This window comes from Felis catus, chromosome B1 (assembly GCF_018350175.1).
Source record: "Felis catus isolate Fca126 chromosome B1, F.catus_Fca126_mat1.0, whole genome shotgun sequence".
Taxonomy (NCBI): Eukaryota; Metazoa; Chordata; class Mammalia; order Carnivora; family Felidae; genus Felis; species Felis catus.
In genome coordinates, this window is record NC_058371.1 from 148,449,621 (window position 1) to 148,463,535 (window position 13,915).

Genomic DNA, 13,915 nt, shown 5'->3' on the forward strand with positions numbered 1-13,915 from the left:
TTTAACTTCTTCCCATAAGTTGCAAGTTATTTTAGACTCACCCTTATTATTGGATCCAAATAATAAATGGGAATATTGGCATCACATTTAAGATTCTGAAAATATTCTTTTTTTTTAAATTTTTTTTAACGTTTTATTTATTTTTGAGACAGAGAGAGACAGAGCATGAACGGGGGAGGGGCAGAGAGAGGGGGAGACACAGAATGGAAGCAGGCTCTAGGCTCTGAGCCATCAGCCCAGAGCCCGACGCGGGGCTCGAACTCACGGACCGCGAGATCGTGACCTGAGCTGAAGTCGGACGCTCAACCGACTGAGCCACCCAGGCGCCCCTCTGAAAATATTCTTTTAGTATGAATGTGCTTTTTAAATTAAGAATTACAATTCTTTCATGGGTTTATCTTACAATATGAGAAATTTCGGGTGCCTAACTTCATGGGTCCTTTCTGAAATGATGCCTGAAATAAAGGAATGTATGGGAAATGTATTTCCTTTTATTCAATTTAGGGCAAAATTAGAGTGGAAGAACATGATCACATGTTTAAAATATATTTAAACTCATATTCTGTATAAATGTTCTAAGAAAATTTATGTTTGAGATAAGAAAAACCACAAGTTTTTACTTCATGTGTGAACAGAAATAAAGTAAAACTAATCGATTCTAGTCGTGTTCCAATTGTTGAAATTAAGTTTGATAATAAAAGCTCAAATTTTTCTTTATTTTGTAAAATAAGATATTTCATTTCTTACTGAAACAGAATCTACTATATCGATGGTATGGCACCACCAAAGTAAAATAATAATGAACCCATTTTGACTGCTCCTGTAACAGACTTAATTTGTCTATTGTACTATCTTAGATGTTATGATTGTACTGATGAATCCATGGATCTTGTCTGTATTATTTTTAAAAAATTTTTATTAAATATATTTTTAAAGTTTATTTATTTATTTTGAGAGAGAGAGGGCGAGTGAGCGAGTGGGGGAGGGACAGACAGGGAGAGAGAGAATCCCAAGCAGGGTCTGCACAGACAGAGCAGAGCCCAATGCAGAGGGTCAAACCCCTGAACCCGTGAGTTCATGACTTGAGCCGAAATCAAGAGTCAGAAATTTAATCTTGTCTGTATTATTTATTTTTGTCTTTTGCTCATTTACCTGTGATGTCATCTTCTTTGACGTTTCCTTAGAGTTTTTAGACCATGGTTGAAGCCACTGGAACTGTGGTAGTCTCAGGTGTGCTTGTGATGGTGAATTCTGAGGATGCTTCTGTAGTGACTACAGTGTTCACTATTGGTTCAGTGGTAGGAGTAAGTGTAAGCTCAGCAGTAGCAATGGTATTGATGGTAGGGTTGCCTGTCTTATCCTGAATTTTCTTTGGGGGAATGGCAATAAATGACGCAGGTAGGTGTGGGTGACGTACCACAGTGGGTGTGTAGGTATTTGGCAGGACTTGCCACTGAGGAATTTGGACATGTGGCCTAACTGCAACTGGTTTTGCATAATATGGATAGGGCATATATTGATTATTAACTGGTACAGCTGGTTTATGCGGGTAGTAACTGGGCTCATAGTGAGGATAGTTACTCAGTACATAATGAACTGGGATATACTTGGCAGTTTTCTGATTAAGCAATCTTTCATCATTTTCACGGCACTGCAAAAAGAATACATTGTGCAGATGGTATAATTGTAGGCTAGAATCTTAAATCAGAACTTTTTGAAGTAATATATTTTAGTATTTGACATTGAAGAAATACAATATTGGAAGCAGTGAACTCAACAACCATATTATTTTACAAGATACGGATTTGTACACTTCTCTTCCATTTCTTGATTTTCAACAAATATTAAAAATAATATTAGTTTCAAACAGATTAGATGAGGTAATCCATAATGTAAACCACATTGCCAGGTCTTGGCATATATGAATAGTGCTCAAGAAATGTTGGGCATTATAATAAGTACAATACCTAGAAAAGTCTCATAGAGAGCTTTGACATATTATGCACAAACATAGCACATGCAAAGAAATATATGTGCATATATAGCTTTTAAAATATGTGTATATCTGTGTTCTTACCACATATTTGTAATTGTTTACTAATTTTATTTATCTAGAGATTAGGTTGAGGGCACATTTTTTTTTTTCTAAACTAATTATAGCAGAATAGTAAAACAATGTGATGTGGGAGGATTCCTGGATTTATACTTTGGATTCTTTTCAGCTTCATTTTATTCACTAAAGATCACTTAGGGAATTTTCTGTTTTTATTTGCCTCTCTTCTATTGGTTATGTGAATTTATAAAAATACGTCATTAAATCTTCCCATGTGAACAAAAACAAATCAACAAATTACACTCCAAAGCAACTATTTCTCATGAAAGGAGACATATCTAAATGTGTTCATTCAAACATATTTGGAAAACAAAAAGAGGAAGTAAATGCAAGTGTATGAGAGGTATTCAAAGATGGGTCAGAGAAGATCCTTCCCCCCGTCTTTAGTCAGGAGAGATATTAAACTTTACATTTCTTTTCCTTTTCTCCCCAATATTAAGTTCTGAGATAATTTTCTCATGCTGCAAAATATACATGAAAACCAAAAATACGTGACTTGGGTCATAAAAAGAATCCAAGATTTTCAGGTGAATATTGAGGTCGATTCATACGATTGTTTGCTGAAGTGATTTTTTGGTAAAGATTATTATTTTATGGGGTTTACGTATTAATTTTTAGACAGAAGGCATTTAAGTACCATTGAACTGTGCATAATATTATACTTTAGAGTTCATGTCTCTACAAGAAATAATTAAAAGAAACTTACAGTTGGTTGTTCTTGGTTTTGCACCTGTGCACCCTGCTGCAGTTCACAAAAATGAGAAATAAGTTTAAAAAAGCAAGGCAAAGTCCAGATTTTTTGTGGTTTAAAAATCTTTTGTACTAAAGACAAAACATTGTTTCTCTGTTTTTGCTTTAATATTGTAAAATATTGTAATGCATTCTCCATGGTTGTTTAATCTATAGGGTCTGTGAGCCACTCAGGAAGTGATAGCAATAAACTAATTAAAATCTTTAAAAATCACTACCTGGGGAGAAAATTTTAAGGTTGAAAATAGTGTGATCATCTGACTCCTATGCCAACAAATACACATATTTGTTTAAATGGAAAATATGAATAACCTATATTCAATTTGTATTGAATTTACATTGTGTTTTTGGTTTCTTTTTTTGTTTGATTTTTGAATGTACATTATTATAAATAAGAGGGGCATTGAGCATAGTTTTTTCTGCTCTCCTACTAAGATAATTTATGAGGTTTATTTCGATTAAAGAACGGCCTCTTGTATAACATTAATATATAATTTTACATAAAAATAGTGTTTTTTTAATCAACTTTCATTTGTTTTTATAATACTTTTCTTAATTCTGGATTGCAACATGCATAGGGAATCAGGAGTGAAAAAATTTCCATAGGCATATATATAGCGCTTTAAAAACTCACAAAGTTTATATAAACTTTTGAAATGAGGTTATAAGATTAAACATTTTTAAAAATGATAGATCTAGTTTAGGACAGTTCACACATATCCTTTGGATATAAAAAGACTCTTTTGGATGATGTTGGTACAGAAAATTAGAAATTTGATAAAATAATAAAACTCACGTATGTTGAGATAGAGATTTCTTTGCTCTAAATGCATTAAATTACTAAACTTACTAAATTACTAAATTAAAACTTAAAAGGTAATATGAATATTGTAGAAAATTTGCATATACCCCCAAATTGAGATAATCTAGACATCTTCATATTATATCAATCTGTACATATGTTCCTAGTATATGTTCCTGTTAGTACACATATTGTATCTTGCTTTTTTTCAAGAAGCAATATCTCATCTTTTTTTCCCCATTTGTCATATAGTTTTTATACTCAAATATCTATAGTCAAAAAATAAATGATAAATGATTCTGTCATGAAATGTTTATTCTTTATTGTTAACCGTTAAGGCTTCTTTCAAAAAATGTTTTATTAATAGATAGATGAGTAACATCTGTATATCACTGTCCTTTTTAATAGTTTTCATAGATGCCTTAAAATAGTTTTAAAAAATATAACTTTTGGGGGTGACAAAAATCCTTTAATGGGAATTATCAGATTGCTGTACAGAAAAGTTGTGCCAATTTATAATTCCACCAGTAGGCTATAAGATTGTGCAATTCATCACATAATGTTAATAATAAACATTATCCTAACTATATTTGGAGAGAAGGGACAAATTAACATGTATAAGATACTATCACAAAATATGTATAGTTTTGATTGTTCACAAGATTGAATGGTAAAATCTATAAACTTTCATTCTTTTTGAATTATTTATTCATGTCCCTGGGGCTTGAAGCCTTTGTGAAAATGGGAAGAAGTGTTTGGGAGCTACAGTAAGCTCAAGTAGCTCAGGAAAAGGTTGCTATAGACCAGGCAGTTGTGGATCATGTGATACTGCGATTTATAATAAAAAATATATATTTGGTCTTCATTCCAGGTTCTGGCACAGTGTTGCTCCTAAAACCCTTGTGATTTCCTAAGTGATGGGCATGGGGTTGGGAAGAAGGTGTCTTTCATTATGTTAATGAAGTGAATTTGGACCCCACCTAACGATGGAGACTGGTTGCCAGAGAAACCAACCTTTTTTCTTTTTTCAATGTTTATTTATTTATTTTGAGAGAGAGAGAGAGCTCCAGCAGGGGAGGGGCAGGGAGAGAGAGGAACAGAAAATCCTAACTAAGCTCCGCTCTGGGAGCGCGGAATCTGACAGGGGACTTAAACCTAGGAAACAGGAGATCAGATCTGAGCTGAAACCAAGAGTGGGATGCTTAACTCAGTGAGCTATCCAGATGCCTCATGAGAAACTAACCTTTTGGTTTGAAGGTTAGGGCTTTCAATCCCACTCTGTAATCCTTTAGGGAGGGGAAAGGGATTGGAGGTTGAGTCAGCAGACAACAGCCAATAATTCAGGCAGTCATCCCTATGTAAGGAAGCCTCCATCAAACCCCAAAAGGATGGGTTCAGACAGCTTCTGGGTTGGTAAGCACATGGAAATTCAGGGAAAGTGACTTTCTTGGAGAGAGCATAAGACCTCTGTACCCCTTCTTACATACCTTACCCTATGCATCTCTTCATCAGACTGTTCCTGAGTACATCCTTTTATGATAAACCAGTAATCTAGTAAGTAAAACATTTCCTGAATTCTGTGAGCTGCTCTAGCTAATTAACCAAATCCAAGGAGGGGAATGTGGGAAACTCCCACTGATAGCCAGTCTTCAGAACTACAGGCAATAGCCTGGGCTTGTGACTAGTGTCTGAAGTGAGAGCAGTGGGACAGTCTGAACCCTCAACCTGTGGAATTTGACACTGTCTCTGGGTAGATTGTTTCAGAATGGAGTTGGAATCTCTGACACACTGCTGGTGTCCAATAATTGCTTGGTGTTGTGTGAGAACTCCCACTCCCAAACACATGTTGGCAATGTGTCCAGGAACCTAAAATAATAATTTTCTTATTTCAGTTTTAATCCTGATTATTCAGAGAGAAAACCTAAGTTCAAAATGTGCTGGTGGGCAAAGTAAAATGGAATTTCAAGGAATAAATGAAGTAAAATAAATGTAAAAGTAATAATAATTCAAAATTTTAAGGAGTTTGACTCTAAGAATTTACCTAATAGAATTATTTAATAAATATTAGCTTAAAAGGAAATCTAAATTGAATAATACATGAATTATGAAACAAAGACTAGTACCTTCCAAAATTTATAATCTAAGAGATGGTCATCTAACATCATCTTATGTTTGTTTTCTTGTTCTTGCTATGGGCAAATAAGTGCCTGGGATCCGTGAATAATCTCTCTTTCTTGGATCTCTCTCTCTCTCTCTCTCTCAAAAAAAACAACAACACATTAAAATTTTTTTAAAAAGTTAAATAAAAAGAATTTATGATCCTGGGTTATGACTTATATATTTATTCTTTAGGAATTATTTTTAGAACATTTTATAACTTAAAAATATTTCCAGAATTGTTCTCTCTTTACCTCCCCAATGTATTTTCTGTATAGTATGAGAATTTTAAGGGTTTTTCATACATGTTAAAGTGTGATTTCTTAATTCCTGGGAGCTAAAATCATATCCAGAAGAACATGACTATAATTTTATAATATAAAATCAATAAAACTTTAAGAAAATATAGCAAGTATGCAGTTACTTTGTTACATGAAATATAACTTCACTTTCCACAATAGAACTTTTAAATAAAATTTTCTTAAAATCTTAATACAAATTGATTAGATGAAATCAACTCACCAAAAATGGCAAGGTTAATGCAAGGATATTCACAACTAGGAAAAAAGTCTTCATCATTGCACCTGAAAGTAAATTAAAAAAAATTAAATTAAGAGGATCTGTTATAATTTAGGACTGATTTGGGACAATATTTGCTTGTTTTGTTTTCTTTTTGGTTTAAGGAAAAAAACAGATTTATGGGTAGATTTAGCCAGTGTAGAAAATATTTTATTGTACATTTAAAAAAAAACAAACTTGAAATTAACAGGGTGAATCTGATACAGGCTTTGCCAACAACTAGCATCAGTTTTAGGAAGAGAGTTACAACATACACAAATCAGTGTAAGAGGAAAGAAAGAAAGTGGAAAATTCCACAAGTGTTTCTCTACAGATAGAGGGTTTTGGTTAAGAGAATCATCAAATTCTTTGTGTAGAAGATGGCATATACATAGGACTTGTCCATGGAGAAGGATAGGGACAAAAACTTTTCAAGTAGAGGAGAAAGCCTTGAGAACATCCATGGACACTTCGAAGGGAGTGGTATTTTATAAGAAGGGAAAGATAAAGTTGAAAAGAAAGTTTAGGGCAGCAAAGGAGAGGTCTTGAATGCCAGGTGAAAGAGTTAGGCATGGCTTTGTAAACAACAGAAACTAGTTGAGAGGTTTTAGACTGGAGATGTTGAGACTATACATTCCTTTGGAAGACTGAGTTCAAGTCCAGTCCCTATCTACTTGAGTAACTTTAGCCAAGTAATTTCTCTTGCCTAGACTTATCTTTCTAATCTATAAACTGAAGGTTTGAACTAAGTGATTTCTAAAATTCTATTAATTCCATGATTGATCTAATGGAAATAGGTAAGATGGAGGGAAGGGGTGGAGCCTGAGACTGCATTCTTTATAATATACTTTGGTGGTAATCATAAATGATATTATTAACTTGATTGTTTTAATAAGAAATATAAATATCATAATTACAGTGGTTTTGAATATTTAAAAAAGTAAATTAGTTTTATCCTAATGGAATATAGGGTTGTCACACCTACTTATTTGACCCTTTTTTTAAAAAGTTGATTTATTTATTTTGAGAGAGAGAGAGAGAGACAGACAGAGAGTGAGCAGGGGAGAGACAGAGAGAGGGGGAGAGAGGATCTCAAGCAGGCCCTGTGCTATTAGTGTAGAGCCTGACATGGGGCTTGATCCCATGAGCTGTGATATCATAACCTGAGCCAAAATCAAGAGTCAGACGCCTAACCAACTGAGCCACCCAGGCCCCCTATTTGACTCTTTTTTAATAAATTGTCTTTTTAGAAAGATACATATAACACTTCAGACTTTTAATATTTAAGTGCATATCACATTTGTGAAGTAAATACTAACTACATCCTGTTGTAGCTATTGTTTTTGCCATATGTGTAATAAAATTGAGTCCTACCAACAGTTGTACAAAAGAGGTTCACAGAGTTAAAGCCCAGGGTTGGGAAGGGGAATCACATCAGACTCTATTTGCTTCCATTCCCAGGTAATAATGATTTGGAAGACTGTCTACTAAACTGACTTCAAAACTGCTGATAGGATATCAGTGGATAGAAAAGAACTCCTATGGAATCAAATCTGAACAACCTGCAGCAAACTCAGATTTCATTGAGAGAGGTGGAGTTCCTTATTAATTATTTACATGCCAATTAATTTTTTTATTAAAATATATTTGACATACAACACTGTATAAATTTACCATATTGTAATATGGTTGCAATTGTAGTGATAACACTTACATCACATAATTACTATTTTTTTTGTTTTGGTTGGAATAATTAAGATCCAGTCTTGACAAGTATCATGAATATAGACAACAATATTGTATTGTAATCACCAGGTAACTTAAAATTATAGACTGAACAGTAAATTTTTATGATGAATAAGACTCCAGTTAAGTTCTCACAAAATTATAACACACACATGCACACACGCACACAAAAATTCTGTAAAGTGATAGGAATTCTTCCATTTTTAGCATAAATAGATATCAGAGAGATAAGCCCATACTTTCCTTATCAGCTACTTAAACCAATGAGCACTTGAAATTGCCTTCATCACTTTGTAAGACAGAAATAATTTGTGACATAGAATTATTTAGCTTTCATGGGAATACAAAAGTTTTAAAACATGTTTTAAAACAATAGTTATACTATAATAAATAAAATTAAGACCTTTAGATATAAATATATTTGAAATTAATTAAGGGATCAATCGGGATTATTATTACATGTCCATCTTGCTGAGAAGTTATCCCTTCACATTTGTCTGTAGGTTCTTTGTCTTGAATACTTTCTTTTTTATTTTGGTTATTATTTTTCTAAGTTTCAATGATTTTTTAAAAAGTTTTTATTTAAATTCCAGTTAATATACAGTGTAATATTAGTTTCAGGTGTACAATATAGTGACTCAACACTTACATATAACATCCAGTGCTCATCACAAGTGCACTCCTTAATCCCCATTACCTATTTCACCCATCTCCCTGCCTGCCCACCTTCTCTCTTGTAATCATAAATTTGTTCTCTATAGTTAAGAGTCTGTTTCTTGGTTTACCTCTCTATCTTCTTCTCTAGAATTTACATTGTCTTTAGTAGTTTATCATATCAAACCTTGGCCTTTAACCCAAAGTGAAGTTAAAAGAAAATTGGATCATAACACCATTCAGAATCTACGGTTTAGGTTAGAAACTAATATCAAAATGAAACCAAGACATATTCAAACTTAACAATAAAAGCTAAAAGGAAGAATATGTGCTTCTAAAATAACTTTGGTGGTATTATTTCTATTGTAAAAAGAAGTCGGCCTCTCTGGATATTTCAGTATGATTACCTTTCCTTGTGTCTGTCAGGTCTTGCTTGGCAGTAGGTTGAGGTGGCCTTTCAACTGTAGAGAAGACCCAAGGTAAATAACTGAAGACTTATTAAAGGGTATTAGTCGCTTGTGTCATGTGATTTATTTTCCCCCTACATTTCGCCGAATAGGAAGATGACAAAAAGGAAAGATTTGATGACAGCCAGGTCATCTTTGGGTCAGTCTTTGTGAAATGCAGGAGGGGAAATAGAGTTGTCATTCATAAAGCTTGAAAAAAGACTATTCACACTTTTTAAAGAATGAATTTGTATGTTTTGTAAACAGAGGAGTTCTAAAAAACATTAATTGCATTCTTAATTAACTAATCCTACCTCTTTGAATTTAAAGCTGTTGTAAAAATGAAAAATAGCTACCCATAACACTGTCATATTTTAAAGATTTTAAATTTAAGAACCTGGATATCAAGTGATACTACATATATTATTAAGTCTACTTGGTCTTCTTCAAAACTATTGATTTTTAAAAATTAGAAAGATGATCATTTATTGCACACCCAAGAGCAAATTTTTAAAAGTTAAATCTAAATGTGAAATATTTTAATCAATATAAAATAGTCATTTGCATTTGAGCTACAAAATAGAGTTTTCACTAAGCTCATGTACATTCAATACACATTTGTTCATTGATTAAGCTCTTATGAATGAAATTTTAGTTTAGATTTTTAGTTTTCAGGAATATAGGTGACTCTGTATAAACAAAATTAAATTATTGAATTGAGGATAATTGTTCTGTCTCAGAGATAGCTCATTCTGACATAAAAGTAAGTTTTAAAAAATCACCAATATGGGGCCATTTTGGTAAAATACAGCTAACCAAACAATTTGCCTAGCCAATTCAGAAAAGGATATTTTATTTTGTTTATGCTTCTCTGGGGAAAAATGTTAATTGTGACTTCACTTTAGCTGTGAGGTCCTGGCAAGACTGAAGTATTTACAGGAATCAGTGTAAGACTGCCAGAATATGAGAAATAATGTGAGCATTGTAGTATTCCTATATTCTGGTCTTTTTCTTAGAACTATTTCATGCCTTAGAAAATTAGGAACAATGTTCTGAATCATAGAGTGAATTGAGATTTTCCATTTCTCAGAATAGTTGGCTTTTGCTGTTTGAAGAAAAATGGCAGAGATTCAAAACTGCTAAAACAAGCTGCTAGAATAATAAGACCAATCATTCTCTATATATATGGTCTGTTTAGTCGCACCTTTTTTCTTTGGTTGTGAGGGTCAAGTGATAGTTGGAAGATTATGGACTGGTCAATGGGGATTGACCAATTATGAAGGTATTCCTTTCTACATGGTAATTTCTCAGTCCTTGGTTTAGAGCCATAAAATGATACTTATTTTCAGTTGAGCCTTTATTTACTTAATTCACAATTACAAGAACTTATTTATTTATTTATTTATTATTACTATTATTATTATTCACCAAAGGCTCAGAACACTTTTAATAACATTGTTTTAGTGGGAAAATATATTTCAGTAATTATATTTCCCCTGAGAATGCTAGGAATCTTTATCCATACCAAGAGAAAACCATTTTACAGTGGGGTCACCCATCCACCTCAAACACTAATCTGACTTTTTTGAAAAACTGGATATTATTTGTTGAGTACTTAAATTAGCCCAAGTACTGTTCCAGGCCTTAGGGATAAATTAGTAACCAAAGCAGGCAAATATCCTTGCCATTGTGGAGCTCATAGTCTAACATTTACTTGAATACCAGTGACACTGAATATTCCCCATATATATATTGACCTAAGGAATCTAAGAGAACTAGAGTTTTGAATGACTGGTATAGATGAACTAGGTGAACTCTACATTGGAGCTATTCAGATACCTTGATGTTTTTCAAAGAAAAACAAAAAGGAAATCAGAACTCCCATGATATGAAATCTCTCAGAAAATTGGGATAGTGATGAACAAGATCTTAAAATAGAGAGTTTGCTATCTGGAATTGGTTCTCTAGCCTCAATCTAGTCATAAATTCATTTTAGGGGTCATAGTCTACTCCTGAAACATCCCCAGAGTATGGGAGGAAGACCAACAGGGCTTCTTAGTCAAGCTACAGCTTCTTTCTGTTTAGGTCCTGATAATCAGCGTCTGTATAACCATTAACACAGGGAAGGTCAGTAAGAAGCTATTGTGGATTCATAAATTCAGATTTCAAGCACTATGAAATAAACATTTTGTGATCAGTGATATGATTATTGACACAAATGCATGCTTTTATCCATAACAACTTCTTGTTCTGTTAGCATTTCTCACATCTGATATGTATTTTATCTCTATTTTCTTTTCTTTCAGTGGTACTCACATGCATGTGGGTTTTTTTTTTCTGTCTCATTTTATTTCTCAGCTACTTCATTACTACCAGGCTGATCTCAATACTGTATCATGTGCTTCAAGTACAACATTTGTGACAGTAGTGGCAATGTAAATAACTAACATAATTTTCTACACGATTAATTCTTAAGATATCATAAAATTAACATTTTAATGCAGAAGCTTGTATGTTTTGGAAACCTTTGCAATGCATGAAAATTCTGGGAAAGTAGCATTAAATGCTCCTAAATGTTTTAAACATTAACAAAACAGAATATCACGATTTTTCTCTCCTGTAGAAAATTTATTTAAATAAACTGTGCACAATATATAGTTCTTATTCAAAACAAGGCACTATAGGGCACCTGGGTGGCTCAGTCAGTTGAGCATCTGACTTCGGCTCAGGTCATGAGCTCATGGTTCGTGGGTTCAAGCCCCATGTCAGGCTCTGCACTGACCATGTGGAGCCTGCTTGGGATTCTCTCTCTCTGTCTCTCTCCCCCCGCTACTCTCTCTGCCCCTCTGCCACTTGCATTCTCTCAAAATAAATAAATAAACTTATAAAATTAAGAAAAAACAAAAAAACACCCAAAAAACCAAGGTACTATGTTTGGAGAGTATAGTAGGCAGTCACAGTCTCTGCTTGCAGAGAACATATGAAGAGATAACACTTTCTGTTGGATGTAGATAAGGAGACTCTTTTGAGGCCTGAGAATACATTTGATGTCATCTAGAGCAGATCTAGTTGTTATGACTTTAGTATTAGTGCACATATAAATTTATGCTTTAGCAACTTTTAGAATCCCAAAGTTTCTGGGTCCACTATAATAACACATTAAGAAATATAAGGAGTAATCAAGAAAGCTTTCAATTTTTGTAAAGGATCCAATATGTATCAATTTTGTAAAGGATCCAATATGATCCTAGCACTTTCTGTAACTCTGTTCTTTATTTACTCCAATAGATCTTTTATTCCTCTCATACCATTCAAAATATCCAGGTCAGAAGGAAGCGGCAAGATGGCGGCTTAGGAGGACGCTGGGCTCACCGCGCGTCCTGCTGATCACTTAGATTCCACCTACACCTGCCTAAATAACCCAGAAAACCGCCAGAGGATTAGCAGAACGGAGTCGCTGGAGCCAAACGCAGACGAGAGGCCCACGGAAGAGGGTAGGAAGGGCGGCGAGGCGGTGCGCGCTCCACGGACTGGCGGGAGGGAGCCGGGGCGGAGGGGCGGCTCGCTGGCCAAGCAGAGCCCCCGAGTCTGGCTTGCAAAAGCGGAGGGGCCTGACGGACTGTGTTCCCACAACAAGCGCGACTTAGCGTCTGGGAGGTCATAAGTTAACAGATCTGCTCGGAAAGCGGGAAGGCTGGAGGACAAAGGGAGGGAGAGCTGCTGAGCCCCCTGACGACAGAGCTCAGTTTGGTGGGGAACAAAGGCGCTCGCCAGCGCCATCTCCCCCGCCCATCCCCCAGCCAAAATCCCAAAGAGAACCAGTTCCTGCCAGGGAACTTGCTCGCTCTGCACAAACACCCAACTCTGTGCTTCTGCGGAGCCAAACCTCCGGCAGCGGATCTGACTCCCTCCCACTGCCACAGGGCCCCTCCTGAAGTGGATCACCTAAGGAGAAGTGATCTAAGCCTGCCCCTCCTGCCCCTGTGCACCTTGCCTACCCACCCCAGCTAATACGCCAGATCCCCAGCATCACAAGCCTGGCAGTGTGCAAGTAGCCCAGACGGGCCACACCACCCCACAGTGAATCCCGCCCCTAGGAGAAGGGAAGAGAAGGCACACACCAGTCTGACTGTGGCCCCAGCCGTGGGCTGGGGGCAGACATCAGGTCTGACTGCGGCCCCGCCCACCGACTCCAGTTATACACCACAGCACAGGGGATGTGCCCTGCAGGTCCTCACCACGCCAGGGACTATCCAAAATGACCAAGCGGAAGAATTCCCCTCAGAAGAATCTCCAGGAAATAACAACAGCTAATGAGCTGATCAAAAAGGATTTAAATAATATAACAGAAAGTGAATTTAGAATAATAGTCATAAAATTAATCGCTGGGCTTGAAAACAGTATACAGGACAGCAGAGAATCTCTTGCTACAGAGATCAAGGGACTAAGGAACAGTCACGAGGAGCTGAAAAACGCTTTAAACGAAATGCATAACAAAATGGAAACCACCACAGCTCGGCTTGAAGAGGCAGAGGAGACAATAGGTGAACTAGAAGATAAAGTTATGGAAAAAGAGGAAGCTGAGAAAAAGAGAGATAAAAAAATCCAGGAGTATGAGGGGAAAATTAGAGAACTAAGTGATACACTAAAAAGAAATAATATACGCATAATTGGTATCCCAGAGGAGGA

At 35.4% G+C, this 13,915-nt stretch overlaps 1 protein-coding gene across 1 annotated transcript; it reads right to left on the reverse strand.

Moving 5' to 3' along the window:
* Window positions 1-1,158: 1,158 nt before the first annotated feature.
* CSN3 (casein kappa) lies at window positions 1,159-6,398 on the reverse strand. Its single transcript, XM_003985304.2, has 3 exons — window positions 6,345-6,398; window positions 2,820-2,852; window positions 1,159-1,651 (listed from the first exon to the last, which is right to left on the reverse strand). The coding sequence occupies exons 1-3, from the start codon at window positions 6,396-6,398 to the stop codon at window positions 1,190-1,192; spliced, it is 549 nt and encodes a 182-aa protein (XP_003985353.1). The 3' UTR covers window positions 1,159-1,189.
* Between the last annotated feature and the right edge of the window lie 7,517 nt (window positions 6,399-13,915).

What these genes read in the sequence shown, in the direction of transcription:
- CSN3 (XM_003985304.2), bottom strand. Translation starts at nt 6,398, where the DNA reads ATGAAGACTTTTTTCCTAGTTGTGAATATCCTTGCATTAACCTTGCCA. An exon ending in CATTAACCTTGCCATTTTTG is followed by an intron (nt 2,853 to 6,344) that starts GTGAGTTGATTT and finishes GAACTGCAGCAG; the next exon opens with GGTGCACAGGTGCAAAACCA. An exon ending in AAAACCAAGAACAACCAACT is followed by an intron (nt 1,652 to 2,819) that starts GTAAGTTTCTTT and finishes TTCTTTTTGCAG; the next exon opens with TGCCGTGAAAATGATGAAAG.